The following is an 18052-nucleotide window of genomic DNA, read 5'->3' as shown; positions in this document are numbered from 1 at the left end:
GTTGAGTTATTCAGAAAGATTAGGAATTATTAGTATATATGCTGCTAATTTTATTTTTGCATAGTGTTAAGAAATCCATATACATGCAGTGTAGTGAATAACTTACATCTTACCTTCTCCCTGTGCCAAAGTCAGGAGGGAGGGAAGGAGAAAGGGGGAGTGGGATAAGGAGAGAAAGAGAGAAAGTGATTAAGAGAGAGAGAGAATATGAATAAGAACGAGAACTAAAACACATTCTTCATCTCCAGAATTGAATCTTGGGAAAGTGTTCAAGCATAGCAATTTCTCTTAAGCAGTAAGCTGATTTGGTAAAGGAGGTAATTCAGTTAAGAAAGCAAAAATTGGAAAAAAAAAAAAAATAGGAAATTGGAAAAAAATAGGAAAAAAACCTTTTCCCTACCTTGTTTGTACCTATGACTTCGTGACATTTGACACAGCTGCCTTCTGTCTTGGGTTTCCCTTTTGATGTTACCGAATGTCCTGGAGATTAGTAGCTTGGTGATCAGCTTTCTTCTTTTTTCAGTTTTTCAGTAGTTTTCATGCTATACCTCCTAGGTCCCCCAGTACATGTAAGTCTTAAACAACAAGAGAAGTATAAAATGAGACTTCTTTACAAATCCTTGACAATATTCAAGCATCATGTTTCCAAAATCCTGCAAGGGTGATGATACTTTTGTAGGAACAATCTTTAAAATAATTATTATGAAAGTCATCCCTTTTTGATAACTTACTAAGGTTTAAAAACAACATGTGTAATTAAGATCGTCTTTGTCATAGTCATAAGTAATTGAGAGAATTTATAGATGAAAAAAAATATAAGCCATTAGTAAGTTCTATGTAATTTATCTACCGTTTCTAGGATATTCACTCAATATTAAGCAATAATAGAACTTTCTTTAATGCTGTTGGCTTTTCCTAATCTGGATTTTGGACATCAGTTATTATGAATTGTCAGAGATTATGGTAAAGAGCTCATAAATAAAATATATCACTTCCAGAATTTTGTAATCCAGATTCACAAAGACACCTACTTTAAAAATTAATTAACTTTTTGTTGCGGTATGTATTTTTTCTTTACCGTCAATGAAGTAGTTATCATCTATCAAATCCAATAAATGTCATCAGTAATGTTTTCTCTTTAAAGAGTATATAGTTCTCAGCCATATCATCAAAAAATTTTTATTTTGCCTCCTGAGGACTTGAAAGTCTTAGAGCTTGGAGGAGGATGATTACTTAGTCTGAGACAGAGACAAATTTAATACTTTTCAAAGTCTGTGTTTATGTTAATAATTTAGTTCAGAAGAGTTCTTAAAAATCAAAAATATAACTGCCTGTCAGTTTTGTTAAATTGGTTTTCATTTCTTTATATTGCAGTTATCAAATTCAACCTCATTCCCAGATCCTCTTTCTCTCCAGGTGAATCACATTGTTTTTGAAAACAATCAGCAATTATTATGCTTGGAAGGAAATTTTTCTCAAAAGATCCTGAAAGTAGCTGTCTGTGACCCAGTGAAGCCATATCAAAAGTGGAAATTTGAAAAATATTATGAAGCCTGAAATGAAACTGATGTTTTTATATAGTAAATGCATTAAATACTGTGAAAATAACACTGAACTTGGTAACTATATTTCTCAGAGGTGGTTTAAATTTTCAATTTTAATAGAATTTGAATGGAAGATTTTTTATAAATCACAATATTTGGAATACCAAAAGATAACTCAGGAAAACAGTCCAACATTGGACTGAAGTCCTTCTTCAGAACTGGGTGGACTTTTGAATTGCCTGCTTTCCACCCTGTGCTAGAACTCATCCCGCCAATTTCCCTATGAAGCTAACAGGTAACCGGAAATGAAGACAGAAGGACTTGAGAAAGCATGAGGGTATTCCCAATGACTGTGTTTGATAATAATCAGCTCTTCTGGCCCACAAGTAGGAATGATCAACAAGAACTTAATTTAATCCTTTATTTGGGGATTTTTTCATCAAACAAAACTTTCTTGAGTTCTTATGGCTAGAAGACCTCAGATGCCCACAGCTATCACATTTGTGAAATCCCTCCAGACTACATGCATACTTACCTAACAGTTTGAAATGGTATTGATCTACTGCCGGTAGCCCTGCTTGACAGTAGCATTTTGATCTAAATTACATAATGGTTTTTCCCAATCTGAATCAGTGGAAAAAAATTTAAGTGAGGAAGAAGAGGGCTTCAAATGCTTGTTTAATTCTAGGTGTGAACACTGTTTCAGCTCATTTTGTGCTTTTAAAACTACAATGTTAAAGATTTGTGATACCAATAACTTCCTAGATTCATGTGGATTTTTCTTAAAGGCAATGAAAAAAGGCTGGATTATAACACACTGTAGTAACCAAAAATGCATTTAAGCATTGAATGCACTCTAGTGCAGGGCCAAGTAAGAGGAGTTGAAATGAGTAAACCAGAAATAGAGCTGCTGAAAGTTTCTTTTTTATAAAAATAATAAAATACAACTCTAGATATAGTAGCGGTCACAGGAATGAAATATGCTAAAAATGGGCTCTAAAATATTTCAGAGGGAAAGTAAAGTGAAGGAAACATCATGAAACAGGAAAGAAATGAGGTGAACAAGTCTTAGGAAGAGAGTTAAGAAAAATTTCCCCTGGACTTAACCAAAGAAGGAAGGGGATCTGGTATCTCTATGAAGGAAAAAAGAGTAAAGCCCTCAGTGTGAACCCAGTGAAAACACTGAAAATTTGGGGAAATTAAATACTGATTTCATCCAAATAAAGCCTCTAATCTTAAGTATACCAATACTTTGGCATACCAGAAGAGGCCTTAGAAATCAGGATAGCCTTTGCATTTATTTCATTAAGAAAACTGATGCTGAGAGGACAAATTACCTAAAAATCTTAAAACCCAGGCAAGTCCGTCAAAGAATCAAGATTAGATTTCAGGTTTCCAGAGACAGGGCTCATTCTGCTGCCTCAGGTCACTGGGCTGAACAAATCTGCTTCACAGAATTCCTTAGAAAGAGGTACACAAATTTCTTTGCTGGGATTGGGTCCCTGGAGGACAACCATACTATATTCTTGTTATTATGTTTTTTTTTTTTTTTTTAAAAGGTAAACCTTTGTTCAGTTGAGATGATGGTGAAACTAGATATATTTCGTTCTGACTTCTAGTTTAACATTTAATTTTAACTTCCAGTGAGTTAACGTAAAAGCAAAACTATAAGAATGGGGAAAAGACCTATTTCTGCACATTTGTAACATATTTAAGATGTTTTCTTCAAATAATTGAAAATTGCAGATGAGTAAGAGAATGACTAGAAAATGAGATACAGTTATATGACACATAATGATGTTTTAGTCAACAGTGAACCACGTATTTGACATTGGTCCCAAAAGATTATATTAATAGTATGGTATCTTTACTCTACCTTTTCTATGTTTAGATATGTTTAGATACACAAATACTCACCATGGTGTTACAATAGCCTACAGTATTCAATACAGTAACATGTACAAGTTTGTAGCCTAGAAGCAACAGGGATTCCATATAACCTAGGGGTGTAGTTGGCCACCTACACCATCTAGTTGTGTGTAAGTACACTCTGATGTTCACATAATGATGAAATTGCCTAATGACACATTTCTCAGAATGCATTTGTGTCATTAAATGATGCATGACTGTAATTCTTTTCAAAACAGAGCCATATGGGGCAAGGGGGGTGGGGGGACACAAGTCAGTTGCCAAAAGACTAATTGAGTTAGTGACAAACTGAATATGCTAGGTGCCTCATGTAATTCTTCATGTAACTAAAAAATGCTGAGAGGTTTTTTGCCCCGGGTATATAGGCTCTCTTTTTATCCAAAAATACTTTCCACAAAGAAGTCAACTCTGTTCTGAAAAAAAAATGAATTGTGTTTTGAATACACTCATCTTTGGGTATATCATCTAAAGGAAGTTGGATTTTTTTCCTTAACAGAACCTTCTGCAGTCCTCTCAGTTCACATCCTTTCTGACTTTACCTTGACCAACTTATTATATAAAGCTATATTTAAATCTATATTGCCAATATAACAAAGGATTGTTTCCAAACATCACAAATTTGTTCTTGGATAGAATTTTATACATTGCTTTTGTCATATATTTGCTCAGTTACTCTAAGAAGCAAGGAACTGATCACTAGTTGGGAATCTATATGGGCCTAAACTTGAGTGTATTGATTTATTATGAAATCCACTACCAACATTTTCTCAAGCAGAACCTTCTAAATTTTTTTCAGGAGACTGGAATAAAGGTATAAATGCTACTTGATCTTCTGGTACTTCTAATGATAAACCTTTGGATGAGACAGGTACTAATCAGTACTGAATTCTTCAATAGGAGACTGTGTTATAGGAGCTACAGATTTTTCCCTGAATTAATTTAGGTCATTGCCTTTTCTTTAAAAAAAAAAAAAAAAAAAAAAAAAGTCTATGCATCTTGTTACCTTAAATACAAGGGTGGTCTTGATAGTATTTGACAGGACTAACCAACTTACCAAGCCATCTAAGTGTTTCTGAGACTTTTCAGTTTGCACAATTTCTTTCTCTTTTTCAATAGTTACCCAGCGCTTCTGCCCTACTCTCTTGTAAACTGACACAGCTGTTGTTGGTGCAACCGTGTTTTATCACCAGCATCAAATTTGCTTAATACTGCTTGCTGACATCCCCTCAGCTGTCACTCACAGCAAACCACCATGTGCCATGATCACAATGTATTATTAGCTTCACCACACTAATTTGGAAACATTCTCTTAGATATTAAAACACCTTGCTTCTAGTGTTAGTTTGGGACTGAAGAGGGGCAAAGATACCATTTACAGTGTATAGGAATCCAATATTCCCAACCAACCTTGATTTCATGAATGGCTTGTAATTATTTTTAGTGGGCACTCATGCAATAGAATGAGGTTTAAACATACCAGAGAGTACCATCTTTCTTTGTTTTAACATCTCTGATTGAATTCCTGTATTCAGAATACAAGAAAGAAATTTTACCAACCTGGCACAGTGGCTCACGCCTGTAATCCCAGCATTTTAGGAGGCCAAGGTGGGTGGATCATGAAGTCAGGAGTTCAAGACCAGCCTGGGTAACATGGTGAAACCCCATCTCTACTAAAAATACAAAAATTAGCTGGGCATGGTGGTGGACGCCTGTAATCCCAGCTACTTGGGAGGCTGAGGCAGGATAATTGCTTGAACCCAGGAGGTGGAGGTTGCAGTGAGCAGAGATCGCGCCACTGCACTACAGCCTAGAAAACAGAGCAAGACTCCATCTAAAAAAAAAAAAAAAGAAGAAAAAGAAGAATTTTTACCTCAGAAGAAAGCCCCAAAATCTTGGATTAAAAATGAAAAAATGACAATGGGTGATGGGGAAAAAGAAAGGAACTAATTATCATTGAGTATGTGTAGGCACTATTTGTGTAGGCACTATATGTGTCCCATCTCACTGATGGGTACAACTCACAAAGTGAGTGTCGTTCTCCCTGTTATACGAAGAAGAAGGATAACTCCCATATACAGATGAAGAATTTGGTAAATTGCCCAAGGTCATCCCACAAGTAAGAGATAAAGCCCAATTTCCATTTTATCTGGCTCTAAAAAACATTTCTCTCACTATACCATGCTGCTGTATAATTAATTTTCTTCTTTATATAAGGCTGTCATCTCAGGTGGGTGCATTTAAAAGTTTCTTGGTCTCAGATTACTGATGCCACAGTATTGAAATGAGATTGAATTAAACTTCTTTGGTCTCTTTTGGATATTGTATAAACAGAAAAAAGAAACTAGGTCTCTCTGTGGTAACCAATTGATGGGTAGGTATAACCATGGCTACCCCCACATGTTTTGCTGTGATCTGTCTCTTTGACTTCGTGCAGAAGCTATTCTTTTTCATCTCCTGGACCAAATATGAGAGAAAGAAGTGAACATGTGGAAGGTTCTTCCTCAGTGAATAATATTGATACAGCTCCATTGTCTGGGGAAATACCCATGGTTCATTGTCTCATGCCAAGAAAGAATTCAGGACACAGACACACATGAGGAGTGGGTCTAGGAGTGGAAAGTTTAATAGGTAAAGAAGAAGAGAGCAAGAAAGCTTACACATGTTGAGAAAGTGAGTTGCTCAAGAGAGGGTTTTCCAGGTTTGGGGCAAGATTTGATGGATTTTATACAGAGGTTTGAGGAGGTGGTGATTGATTTACATAGAGCCAGGGGATTGGTTTAACCAGGTGTACTATTTACATAGCCAGTGAAAAGACTGGCCCTCCCACCCTAATCTTTTATTATGCAAACGCAGCTTCTACCTGGCTGTCACCATGACCTTGCACACGTGGCTTTACTTGACTGGCACCATGACACCCACACACCTGGTGACAAGGAAAAGGGAGCAGGAATCACCATATTGAATGTGCCTGGCTTCCAGGTACAGCTACTAGCTTTACATGTGCGAGCCTCTAGCTTGCATATCTATGATTGCAACTTGACTTTTCAGGCTGCTTTTTGTTAGAAAACAAATGGTTTGGGGGCTGCTTTTTATTAAAGGAAAAATTCACCGAGAACTATTTTACCCTTTCTAATGGCCTACAATGAATTTTTAATGACTCCTGTATTAATATTACCAACTCTTGATTCCTCCAACCTTTAAACAAAGCTAGCAGATTGCTCAGCTTGAATAGAAATAAAAAGTTAAAAAGTTGGAGTCCTTTAAAACACAAACCATGACTTTTTATTTCTACTCATTGTGTAGATTGTCACTACTGTGCTTTTGCAACAACTTTTGCACGGGTTACTCAATAGGTGCTACAAGACAATATGCGTTACAATTAGAAAAAATAATATTAGCCAGAGATATTGTACAAAATATTTATTTTTTGACAGTTTTGAATAAGCCATATGAAGTATTATATATCCCTAATCAGGCTTAATGGATGGTATTCCAGGTGTTGGTGGTGTCTGTACCTCAAAGAAAGAAAAAAAATAACATCACACTAAACAAAATTAATGCCTCTGTTTTCAACCTAATGGAACAATAGTTATCATTTCAATTAGGGTCCCTTTGCAAGTTTATGTGAATCTTTGCTTTGTAAAAACACAAAACACAAGGGAAAATTCTCATTTTCCAGCAAATACAGCAACTTCTATTATGCTGAGTTTCTAATAATGAGTTGCCATCAAAAAAATAATAATTTCTTTGAAAACAAGAGCTTTCTGTTTTATTATTAATTGACAGATATTTACCAGTTTAAGGATATTGGTCATAAGTATCTATATAATAAAGCTTTTATATTAGATGTTAAATTAAAATTTTTGATAGCATGAATAGATTTTTAAGTGACCATTCAAAAACAGCAATTTTTGTAAATATACTGTATGTGTGTAGATGTGTATATATATATGTATCTAAATATTTGTTGATGCTTTGATCTGGAAGAAAGAAATATCAAGAGTTTCTACTCACAACGTAAAGAAAATTAAATGTTTTGGGATATTTTTAACTCTTTCAGGTGTATAGCTTTGTCTGCATCTGACCTTCTGTACAAAAGTATCTCAAGTGAACTTTCACTCTGGATACCGTTTTACAAACTTGAAGGAATAATCAAATTCTCAGTTATCAGGGTGCTTGTTATTTAGTTGAAGATTACACACATCTTCTGCTTCAAACAACTACCCCAAATTTGCTAGTTTTATACATATTAGCTTAAAAACAAGAGAAGCCAAAGATTAAGTGAATTGTGTTAAGGATTGCCTGAAAACGTTTGCTAAGGGGAGAATAAAACTAAAACTATGGAGTATAAAGGATGTTGGAATTCAACATCTTTAAGTACATTTTTTCTGCATCTGACCAACTGAAGTTATTATAAAGAAGGAATCAAGTATGTAACTTTAAATTCTAGGTAAACATCCAAATTATTTTCTAAATTCATTTCCAAAATTCTCCTGTGCTGGCAGTTAGCTACTAGAGATCATCATTTGCTTTTGCAGTTTGCCGTGTTCTGAGTGACTTCAACTGTTTACTGCTACCCAAGTCATTGTGTTTGTATTGATTGCCTGGCTAAGTTATCTCATGTTCTTCGTGAACTATGTACACATTTTCATTGTCTTTAAACAATACTGTGTTTTGAAGTTAAGTAGAATATTGTACGGGTTATCAGAAACCCATATTCATTGTGTTATGTTTCTTTCTGATATTTTAATGTTGGCAAATATAGTTTTTAACATTGCATTTTACAATCCTATTGGTTTTTAGAGTGATGAAAGTTCAAGTTTTAAGAGAAGTGGTTGCCTTTCTCATACTGTCAAACATATTTCTTCTTTATTATACTCTGGTGCTTTATCCTTCTCCATAATTTTCTATTATTACTTATTATAAATGTTTTCCCTATCACATTGAAAAACTTAAATGTCCGTTCTCCATTTGAAAATGTGCCAAAAGTACTATCCCATGTAAATATGCAGAAACAATTACTATGAAAATGTCAGCATAGTTTAAATGTATTACTTTGATGATTACAGAGATTTTTTTCAAGTTGTTCATGTTAAGATGCATCTTAAACAGTATCTCAGTTCCTTAAAAAATAATAAAAATTTTTCATGTATATTACATATCTACCTACCAGAAATCCTTTTTACAATTTTATATACAATCATTTTAAGACCCTTTTGAAATAAATAATGCAAATGAATTAAAATAAAGTGTTCTCTTGATTTCTGAAGAGGAATTCGTTAATTATCTTAGTAGCTGCTGATATACAAGGATTCTTTCTAAAGTTTAAAAGGCAGCTAAAGAAAATAAAGTCTAGAAACCAGAAATAAAGAGACAAACTTTTATTGAGAGTAAGTCATACACAGCAGTTCTTTATTTAAATTGTAGATAGATAGGTAGGTAGGGGGAGAGAGAGATGCTAGCAAATTCTGTGCCTTCAATGTAGCATTATATGAAAGGTAGATTTTATATTGGCAGAGAAATAGAGCTATTATTAGTTTCTGTTCATCTAGCAACAAAGGCAAACAAAAAGTCACGTAAGAAATACCAGCATTTGCAGAATAAATTAATTCTCCCTCTTCCCTGGTTTTAGAGTCCGTACCACCCCTGAACTTTGAATCACAAAAGCTCAAGTAAACCTTCATGTGTAGCTAACAGTTTGTGTTATTAATCATGTTCCCCCTGAGTTTCAAATATGTTAAAAATCCCCCACACTATCTGAATCAGACCTTTGTGTTTCCTAGGTTACAAAGACTCAAATGGCCAAACATCACCATTATATTACCTAAGGTAGCTTAACTCTGTGGCTTTCATGTAAGATGCCGGTATAGGGCCATGGACACTAAGCCAAAGAGTAGTTTCAGGGTTTTTTTTTTGCAAAAACATTGCATCATCCATGAACATGAAGCATTTACCAACTAAACACACCCTAAAATAGTTTCTGTTGACTAAATCTTTCATAGTTCATTCATTGTCTGGTGACAGCACAGAACTAAGAGGACTAGTGTTAGCATATATTAGAGTCCCATAAGAGCTACTTGCTTTGCTGTGCCACATAACCATAGGTCACCCACCTCTACTTCTACAGGAATCCATCATTTCTGTTGAAATAACTCAAAATACAGGCTCTTGACAGTAGGTTAAAAACACAGTCCTGTTATGTGATAGATAACACATAACAGGTTTTGAAATTCAGTAGAAAATTATAGGGGTTATCAGTAACCCAGAAAACAGGTTGTCCAGGCAGAAAAATTAGATGATCTAAACTAAACTGGAAATTGTCCTATTGCATCAATCTCCCTAACTTTATCAATAAAGACCTGATTTCCCTCACTTTTATTCTGGAAACTGACATTGTAACACATGAAATCTATAGGTTGTATAGAATGAGGGTAACAGAACTTTTATATGGTATCTGTTTGAAAGAATAAAAGGAGCACTGTAATCCTGAATTCAAATTTGAGTCTTGTAAATAACTAAATAATAGTATGTGATACTATAGAAATATAATATATGACCTGGAAGGATTAAAGAAGTTGTCATTAGAATATGTGGGATTTATGTTACACATAAATAAGCATCATCCAAGAGGACTAACCCAGAGTTTTTCACAAAATGAAAAAGAAATAAACAAAGGGTTGAATAGTACAATGAAGACTGTATTACATTCAGACAATAAGGAATTGTCTTTTTATTTGCAGGGCAAAACAAAATCTTTATCTGTGGTGATAGAAAGTTCAGGGTAATATATATGGAAGCATGAAATGAAAAATTGTGGAACAAACTATCTAAGAATATAAATATAGTCTCTCTTTTCATAAATATTCAATACGTTATTTGACACATTGGTTTGAGTGAAGCTCCACAAGTACAATTTTAAGCATCTTGATTTGGGCTGAGGTCCAGTAAATTATATATTCCCAACAACTATCAGAGCTCTCTCACTAAAAATACATGCTCACGCTCTACTTTGAAAATATTCTAAGATAATTATTTCCATTTTCATAGTAACTAGTACAGTTATGACTAGCGTTGTCTCAGGTTTCTAAGGAAAGAAAATTATTCTGAGATACTGTTAATAAGAGAAAATGTGGTAATAGAGAGGGGCATTTTCTTAAAATTGTGCTAAAGCTGTCATTTTTATTTTTAATGACTTTAACTGTGCTAGACAAGATTTTATTTTCAGCCACAGAAATAAAACTATCCAACATAACTCTTTAGTCTGCTGCCCACCAATCTTCTAGCCCCTCCCAGTGTCAACCTCACAATGGGTTTAATTCAGTTTGAAAGCATAAAGGCAACATTTAGCAAACAGAATTCTCCTGACTGACAATTGCTCATCTCCCTCTGTGAGAAGATTCAGTGAATGGTAACACCTAGGAAGGAGGGCTATAGAATTTTCTCTCTGTAGATGCCAAGGAAAGCCACTTAAAATCTTGTTTGGTGATAATAGAAAAGGCGCAGAATTTTGGAAGGCTTATTGCCAGAGTCTGTAAAACCATGTTTAAAAGTAAGAAAGGTTTTAATACCAGACTTTCCATCACTCCAATGTACAAAGGAAGACACCAAAAGAAACACAGGAATCTTTTCAAATAGTCCCCTCAAATAGTCTCATTTGATGACCACCTTTCCAAGCATTGCTACATTGATAGCCAAATTATGCCAGATTCCCCCAGGGGACTGACTGCTTAGTGCTGATCACACAATGCTATATTAGTGAAGTTTTAAAAGACAAACGCCCAAGAATGAATTTAAAGCTTTTTGATTTGAGGTTATCAGACTGAATTTTATCTAGAGTTATTTCCACATTATTCTATAGTGAAAAAGAGAGTCAACTTCCACCTCCCCCCAGGTGATAACTCAAAAAAGGCATAGAAATATGCACCCTGGGACAATAGAATTAGCTTTTCCTTTAGTGGGCATGAGACTTTTTCAGTTCCAGTTAGTTTATAAATGCATCATAGACTCGAATTCGTCAATTCTTTGCTTGGTATTTCCCTTTCTGATTTTCCGATAGGATATTGTATTGTATCTGGAATAAGCATTTCTGGAGATATCGCTCTTCTTCCCTAAGATTGGCTGCTCATCAGGTGTCACGGCTTGGGAACTGGCACTGCTCAGTGGGGAGTCCTCACTTGCATCACCTTCCTCTTTAAATTGAGAAACCTCTTCATGTTTTTTCTTAAATTCTATCACTCGAACTTCATCTTTGTCATCATTACAATTATCATCATCATCATCATCATCATTAATTTCTTCATCCCAAACCTTCTGCTCCTCTTCATGTTTAGAATGTAACATGTCAGCTTGGCTAGGTTTTCGAAATCCCAGCCATTCAATTTCAGCTGCCTGGTGACCTTTGTTCTTCCTGTCCTCATCTTCCTCCTCTTCAAGAGGTTGCTCAGTAATCCTCTCCTGTCTTCTTATTTCCTTGTTACTGCCACTCAAAGGAATCTTCTCCCACTGATGCCCTGTAGCAAAATCAATTGGTAGATGAGATGTGTAGAGATTCCAAAATACCCAGCCATTAGTCTGTCATTCTCCAAATAATTTTTCTTGCTAATCACTTCCCAACACGTGTTTTATGGGATATGATTCTGTGGGTTACCAATATGTTTTGCACAAAAGGCTACACAGTCAAAGTAATTTCGAAAACACTGCATTAAATACAGTTAAATAAGCATCTTCAGAATTTTTACAAGCCTTCGAAATGTTAATGAGTATTTTAAATCTGTAAGAAAGTCAACAACCTAACTTTATTTGTCTGTGGAACTCTGTTGTGGACTGCTATATTTAGTGAGACTCATATTCCCTGAGACACACTTAAAAAAAAAATCTTGTCTAGCCAGTCACAACTGGATATGTGCACATGTAAAATGAAATGTTTGGAGTTATCTCTCTCTCACACATACACACACATGCGCACAAACACACACATATACACACTCACACCTCAAGGAAAATTTTCAGAAAGAAAAAAATCCTTGTTTCCAATACTGAAAATGATGACTGTCCATGTCTGGTCACTTTTCAAACAGCTAGATCATACCAGCATATACCCTCAACAATATTTATTGAACTTGGTAAGAATTAATTATAAGGAAGCTAAGGTTGTTCTCTGAGCCTTCACCCCTGCAAGGCTTCTGTGGGAAGTTTCAGTCTGTGGTGTACACAACTCAGAAATCTGTCTGGGTTACACCCCTTGTCAGGCCCGAGTTCACCATTTTCTTTTGACACCATGAGAGTCTATAAGTAAGGTGAGAGGCAATGTTCCTCTTTGTTTTTTTCCTCCACAATATTCTACTCTCTCTGAAAGATGTTCACAAGTCCATTTTCATCCAAGGTGTTTAGTTCTCTTTTTATTTTTTTGTTGTTTTCTCACTCTAGGGAATACATAGTCAACTTACAGAGATAGAAGTAAAAATGGGTGATCACCCTAATTTGTTACACACAGCTGCTCTCAGGTCGCTAGTGTCCTGTCAATGTTCCTAACTTTATCCATAAATACACATTAGAATGTTTGCTATAATCTTATGCTTTGTTTTGTTTTATTTTGTTTTCCACAAGAAGCAAAGTAAGTGATATTTTGTTTATATTCATGACTCAGGCATGAGATTGTCACATATAAAATTACTCCTTGAATTTATAGTTTTTCCTCAATATTTTTAGCATCTTTATATGTTTTAATCCAGTAACATTCTTTTTGAAGATTTTATAGCTGTTTGCCACTGTGAAGATAAAAGACACCAAAATCTGTGCCTCTATTATAGAGGAAAAACATACTCCGTCAAACCGCAAAGGATTCATTGAGGGAAAACTTAACCGGCAAGACCATCTAGCTGAAAACTACAGACTGCTTTCATTCTCCATTTGATGAAAATGAAAGATCTAGACAACTGTTATCTGCAATGGACTCCTGATCAAACATTTGAAAGGTGATCTAGATGATAGAAGGTTGAGATTCTGCCTCTGAGAGCTTGTTACATTGGAAGAAGAAAAATTAGGGCAAATAGGTTATTTAGTTCACACTGTGGAGTCTTAAGTCTTACAAATTATCTCTGGTAATGTAACAGCTTGACACTGGCTATTGCTTGCTACATATTTCCTTAAGTGGTGGTACATTGCTAATCAGACATAGTATGAGAGGTGTTCAGGCAAAGGGAGCAGATGTAGGAAATTGCCAATCACATTCCTGTCCTCCTTGACATCTACTATTTTATGTGATGTTCCAATATTTCAACTAATAGTCTCTTCAATATTTTGCCTGTTAAAGTCCTAACAAAGCTAAATTGGTTAGGTTTAGCAAGCTGACTTCAATTGGACATAAGATGTGTATGGCTGCAAGAGAGGAAAGAAATGATTAATTAATAGATTTTATCCTACACTTTATTTGGAAACTGTTTAAATGTAGGTATCTTCTTAGAAGAAAAATCTAAAGGATTTTGTGTCTCTTAGTCTATTAAGTTTATTTAAAATTTAACATAAGCACTTCAGTGTTTCTTTTATTCTTCCATTATCTTAAAGAACACAATTAAAATTAACATTATCACCCTGTTTTTCTTTGACATGAAATAGTTAACAATTTTGTACTTACATTAGAGGCCTATAAAGTAAATCATTTCATGAGATTACTTTAAACTGTATGTTGGTCGGGCACAGTGACTCACGCCTATAACCCCAGCACTTTGGGAGGCCAAGGCAGGTGGATCAACTGAGGTCAGGAGTTCAAGACCAGCCTGGCCAACATGGTGAAACTCCACGTCTACTAAAAATACAAAAAAAAAAAAAAAAAAAAAAAAAAAAATTAGCTGGGCGTGGTGGGGGCACCTGTAATCCCAGTTACTCAGGAGGCTGAGGCAGGAGAATTCCTTGAACCTGGGAGGCAGAGGTTGCAGTGAACCGAGAGTACACCATTACACTCCAGTCTGGGCAACAAGAGTGAAACTCTGTCTCAATAAATAAATAAATAAATAAACCTGTATGTTAATTGTTGACTTTTAGGAAAGACCTGTTTTTGAAACATTTACATTTCACAAGGTGCACACACAGATTTGGACACACCAAATCAAAAAGTAGGGTTGACTCAGTGGACTAACTTAAGAGATAGACATCACGTTGGCATGCCAATCAGCTATGCCAATCCGTGCAGCCTCAGCCTTGAACAGTCTGGAATGCTTTATAAGGTGGAACCCACAGATAAGTTTATACTCTCTTATCTGCCTACAGCAGCTTTGAAAATTTGAAGTCATTGCCTGGATTGCTTTGTCAAAGCCACACTCATGCAACATTTCATGGAAAAACTGTCATCCATATTCAGTCAAACAATTTCTGTGTACAAAACTGTAGTTCTTGTTACCTTCTCTGAATGTCATTTCATCAGCACTTGTTTCTTGGAGAGAAAGATCTGTGATAGCCTTATGAACAATAAAGAATTTCTCTTCTGAGTTTTCTAGAAAAAAATATAAAATTAGTATTTCAACATTTAAAATATTTACTGTTCAATGGTTAATAAGTTATCAATTTAAACTCTAGGTAGATGTCTTTAATCTTAAATCTGATCACTAAAAATTACTATTTGACTCTTCAGATTCATTCTTTATCAATTCAATTTATTTACTTAATGATCACTTCATTGATTGGTAATCTCTCCTTTAATGTTTATCTAAGATATTTATATATATAAGATATAGAACCATAAATTCAGACTTCAGGTATATTTAGGAGGAAAATAAAAAATTTTGAATTCTCTTTGTTCAAATAATAGTGGGGCTGCCCATTATCATAATAAATAACAGTAGTGAACATTTAGCCAATACTTACCCTACACTTGTAGGTATTATTACTAGTATTCTATCTTCTTCTAGTGAAAAAACTCAGGCTTCGGGAGACAGAAAGTTGTCTGGGGTCACAGAGCTGTCAAATAGACAAGCCTGGATTTCACCAGAGGGAGAGGTTTAGTCCTTATGCTATGCATAGTAGAAAAAAGGGCTACATTTTTGGGGTGTCCAGCTCATTCTTATAATAGCTTATCAAAAAAAAAAAAAAAATCCAGGGCAAATGTATAAGTCAAAACAAGAAAATTAAGGAGAAGGGAAATACTTTACCTTTTAGAATTTTCTCCTCCATGGATGAATTGAGCAGCATGTTCCCTTGTAATTTTCTTCTTTCCTCCTGATTTCCTTTGCTGGGTGCACCTTCGAGACTGGGTTCTACCCTGTAGTGTGGCAGGAGGCTGTCCACATCAGTCAGTTCCTCACTAATTTTAGTGATTGTTTGTTGACCGTATTCAGGTGGTTTATCCCCATTACATTCAGCCTGGGTAAATGTATCTGTCATGATGTGCGGTTGAATCTGATTTGGAGAGAGAGTTTTAGGGAAACTGAGTGAGTAGATCCTTGATAAGATATCTGCTCTTGCCTTCAAGTCCTATAGTTCCAACCCCTACTCTAAGAGCACAAATTATTCACTTTTGTACATAATAACACGGTTCTTTTCCTAAAAGTATCCAGACAGAGCTTAGAGCAAAAGCAAGAGGATTTGTGAGATCTGCCAGGAGCCATGAGCAAGAATCCAGCCAATCACCACCTTCTTTGTTGCTTGCCAGTCCCCTGGCAGAGTTAAAGGCACCCTTTTGATTTACATAAACAAACAATCTGAAGCAATCAGGCTTTTGTGTTAGCATGTAGAGAGGGACTTTCAGCTTGTCAGTCCCCCTCTGGGAACAGAGATTTTTGTCCCTTTTCATAATGGCCCATTGTAATTTTCCCTGTAACAGGAGCCACAATTGTCCCACAGCTTTAATCCAGAGAGAATGACCACCTTGAGGCATATTAGTTCTGTGTAACCAGCTTAACATTTCCAAACAGATTTTGTTCAAGTAAAACCTCAGCTATTTTGTAAAGGACAATGGCATCGTTTTTTATTTAATAAAAAATAAAAACAGCTTATCAAAAAACCTATAAACAGGACAACGTTACTGTAAATGGTTCTGGCTGCAGATTTCACGGTGTGCTTTCAGCGGGCTGGAGAGGGGACCTAAGAAAAAAACAAATTCTACCAACTTGCTAATACCAAAAGTTTTATAATTTCAGAGTCATTTACTTAGTCTACAGCTTCTTGACCTCTAGTTTATGTCCACTGAAGCCCAACCAATCCTTTAAAACCCTAATAAAATTATCGCCATGAAGTTTTCTCCTCCCCCAATCAGAATTAGAATTCTCTCTGTTCCATATTGATATTGCATGATGCTGGTAAAATGTAGAGGGCCAATGCAATCTGCCCTTGGGAGAAAAAGGCGATTATGTTAAATGACTGCTACTGACCACCCCTTCCTTTTTAAGTCTTTTTCTTTTTTGGATTTCTCATAGTACAAAATGGTTCCAGAGCCTTTGCCCACACAGCTCCTTCTCTGTGAAATGCCCTTCTCTTCCTTAAGCCCAAGCCCCTGGGCTAACTAGCTCCCCTAAGTTCTGTTTTTAAGCTTAAATATCATCTCTTTACACTATCTCTAACCCACAGGATTAGGACAGGACTCTGTTACACATTGTCTTTGCCCTTCAGAGTATTCTTCATGGTTGTAACTAAATAAGCAACTGCACAATTATCTCTGTAATGTCTGTTTCACCAACTACAATCTAAGCTTCATCAGGCCAGGGGCCATTTTAACTTGCTTACATGTGTCCCCAGCTCTAGGCATCTGACTTGAAAAAATAGCACGCAAAAAAAATAATTATATATATATATATACACACACACACACACACACACACACACAAACACACACACACACACAAACACACACACACAATTATATATATACACATATATAACAAGAATTATATATTATATATATAATAAATTTTATCCCCAAGAGAATAAATTTCAGATCATTTTTAAAGAGAAAAAGAATAGGTGTTGGAGAGTTGTAATAAGTGTATCACCTTTAAAATTGTGTCTAGGGCTGAGTCCACTGGGGTCTATGTCAGGGACAACCCCTCATTCTTGGATAATCCCCTCTCCCTTGTCCTTGGAAGACATCTCTAGTAGATCTTAGATCTCCCTCCCTCATCATCACCAACCCTTCTCTAGTCAGCACACGAATTCTATGTTCATTTGATTGTTTAACTGTTTTAACAAACACTCCTATCACACTTACTATGTGCAAGTTACTGTCCTAATTGACTCATAAACAGTAATACATTTAATCTTCATAACAGTCTTCCGAGGTAGGTGCTGTTGTTATCTCCATTTTATAGACTAGAAAAATGAAGTGCAGAGAGATTAAGGAGCTCAGCTAGTAAGGTCACAGAGCCAGCAAGCCTACTGATGAGAGCTTGCAGCACAGATGAAGCTAAGCACCATCCCTGGCCTGTGTGCAGATGTTTCCTCGGACCAGAGATCCCACAGGAGTTCAGCATTAGCACCTTGGCAGTAGAGGCAGTTGTGGCCACGAGAGAGCAGCAGAGAGCCTAAGGCAGTCTCAAGACCTGCCCCAGAGACACACTGCAGCTGCTGAGGACCCTATTGTGGGAGTGTCCTCC

The 18052-nt window shown here is 35.7% G+C and overlaps 2 protein-coding genes across 5 annotated transcripts in view; one reads left to right on the top strand and one right to left on the bottom strand.

The window, feature by feature from the left end:
- GALNT5 (polypeptide N-acetylgalactosaminyltransferase 5) overlaps positions 1-8712 on the top strand; it is a 60611-nt gene extending 51899 nt beyond the window's left edge. For both annotated transcript variants that reach the window (XM_010359037.2, XM_030917089.1), the window contains one exon: positions 1417-8712. In XM_010359037.2, coding sequence (XP_010357339.1) covers positions 1417-1557 — 141 coding nt within the window. In that variant the 3' untranslated portion in view covers positions 1558-8712. The remainder of the gene's footprint in view (positions 1-1416) is intronic.
- Positions 8713-10174: 1462 nt separating this feature from the next.
- ERMN (ermin) lies at positions 10175-16212 on the bottom strand. Of its 3 annotated transcripts, none has more exons than XM_010359038.2 (3): positions 15617-16212; positions 14869-14961; positions 10175-11983 (listed from the first exon to the last, which is right to left on the bottom strand). In XM_010359038.2, exons 1-3 carry the CDS (start codon positions 15846-15848, stop codon positions 11460-11462), a joined length of 849 nt encoding a protein of 282 aa, XP_010357340.1. In that variant the 5' UTR covers positions 15849-16212; the 3' UTR covers positions 10175-11459. The 3 variants fall into 3 exon arrangements, with proteins under 3 accessions (XP_010357340.1, XP_010357341.1, XP_010357342.1); XM_010359039.2 differs by having other exon boundaries at positions 11246-11983; positions 14869-14952; XM_010359040.2 differs by having other exon boundaries at positions 11246-11983; positions 14869-14901.
- Between the last annotated feature and the right edge of the window lie 1840 nt (positions 16213-18052).

This window comes from Rhinopithecus roxellana, chromosome 14 (assembly GCF_007565055.1).
Source record: "Rhinopithecus roxellana isolate Shanxi Qingling chromosome 14, ASM756505v1, whole genome shotgun sequence".
NCBI classification, from domain to species: Eukaryota; Metazoa; Chordata; class Mammalia; order Primates; family Cercopithecidae; genus Rhinopithecus; species Rhinopithecus roxellana.
Note: the sequence above shows the minus strand (reverse complement) of the source record. Positions and strands in the feature narration are given on the sequence as shown.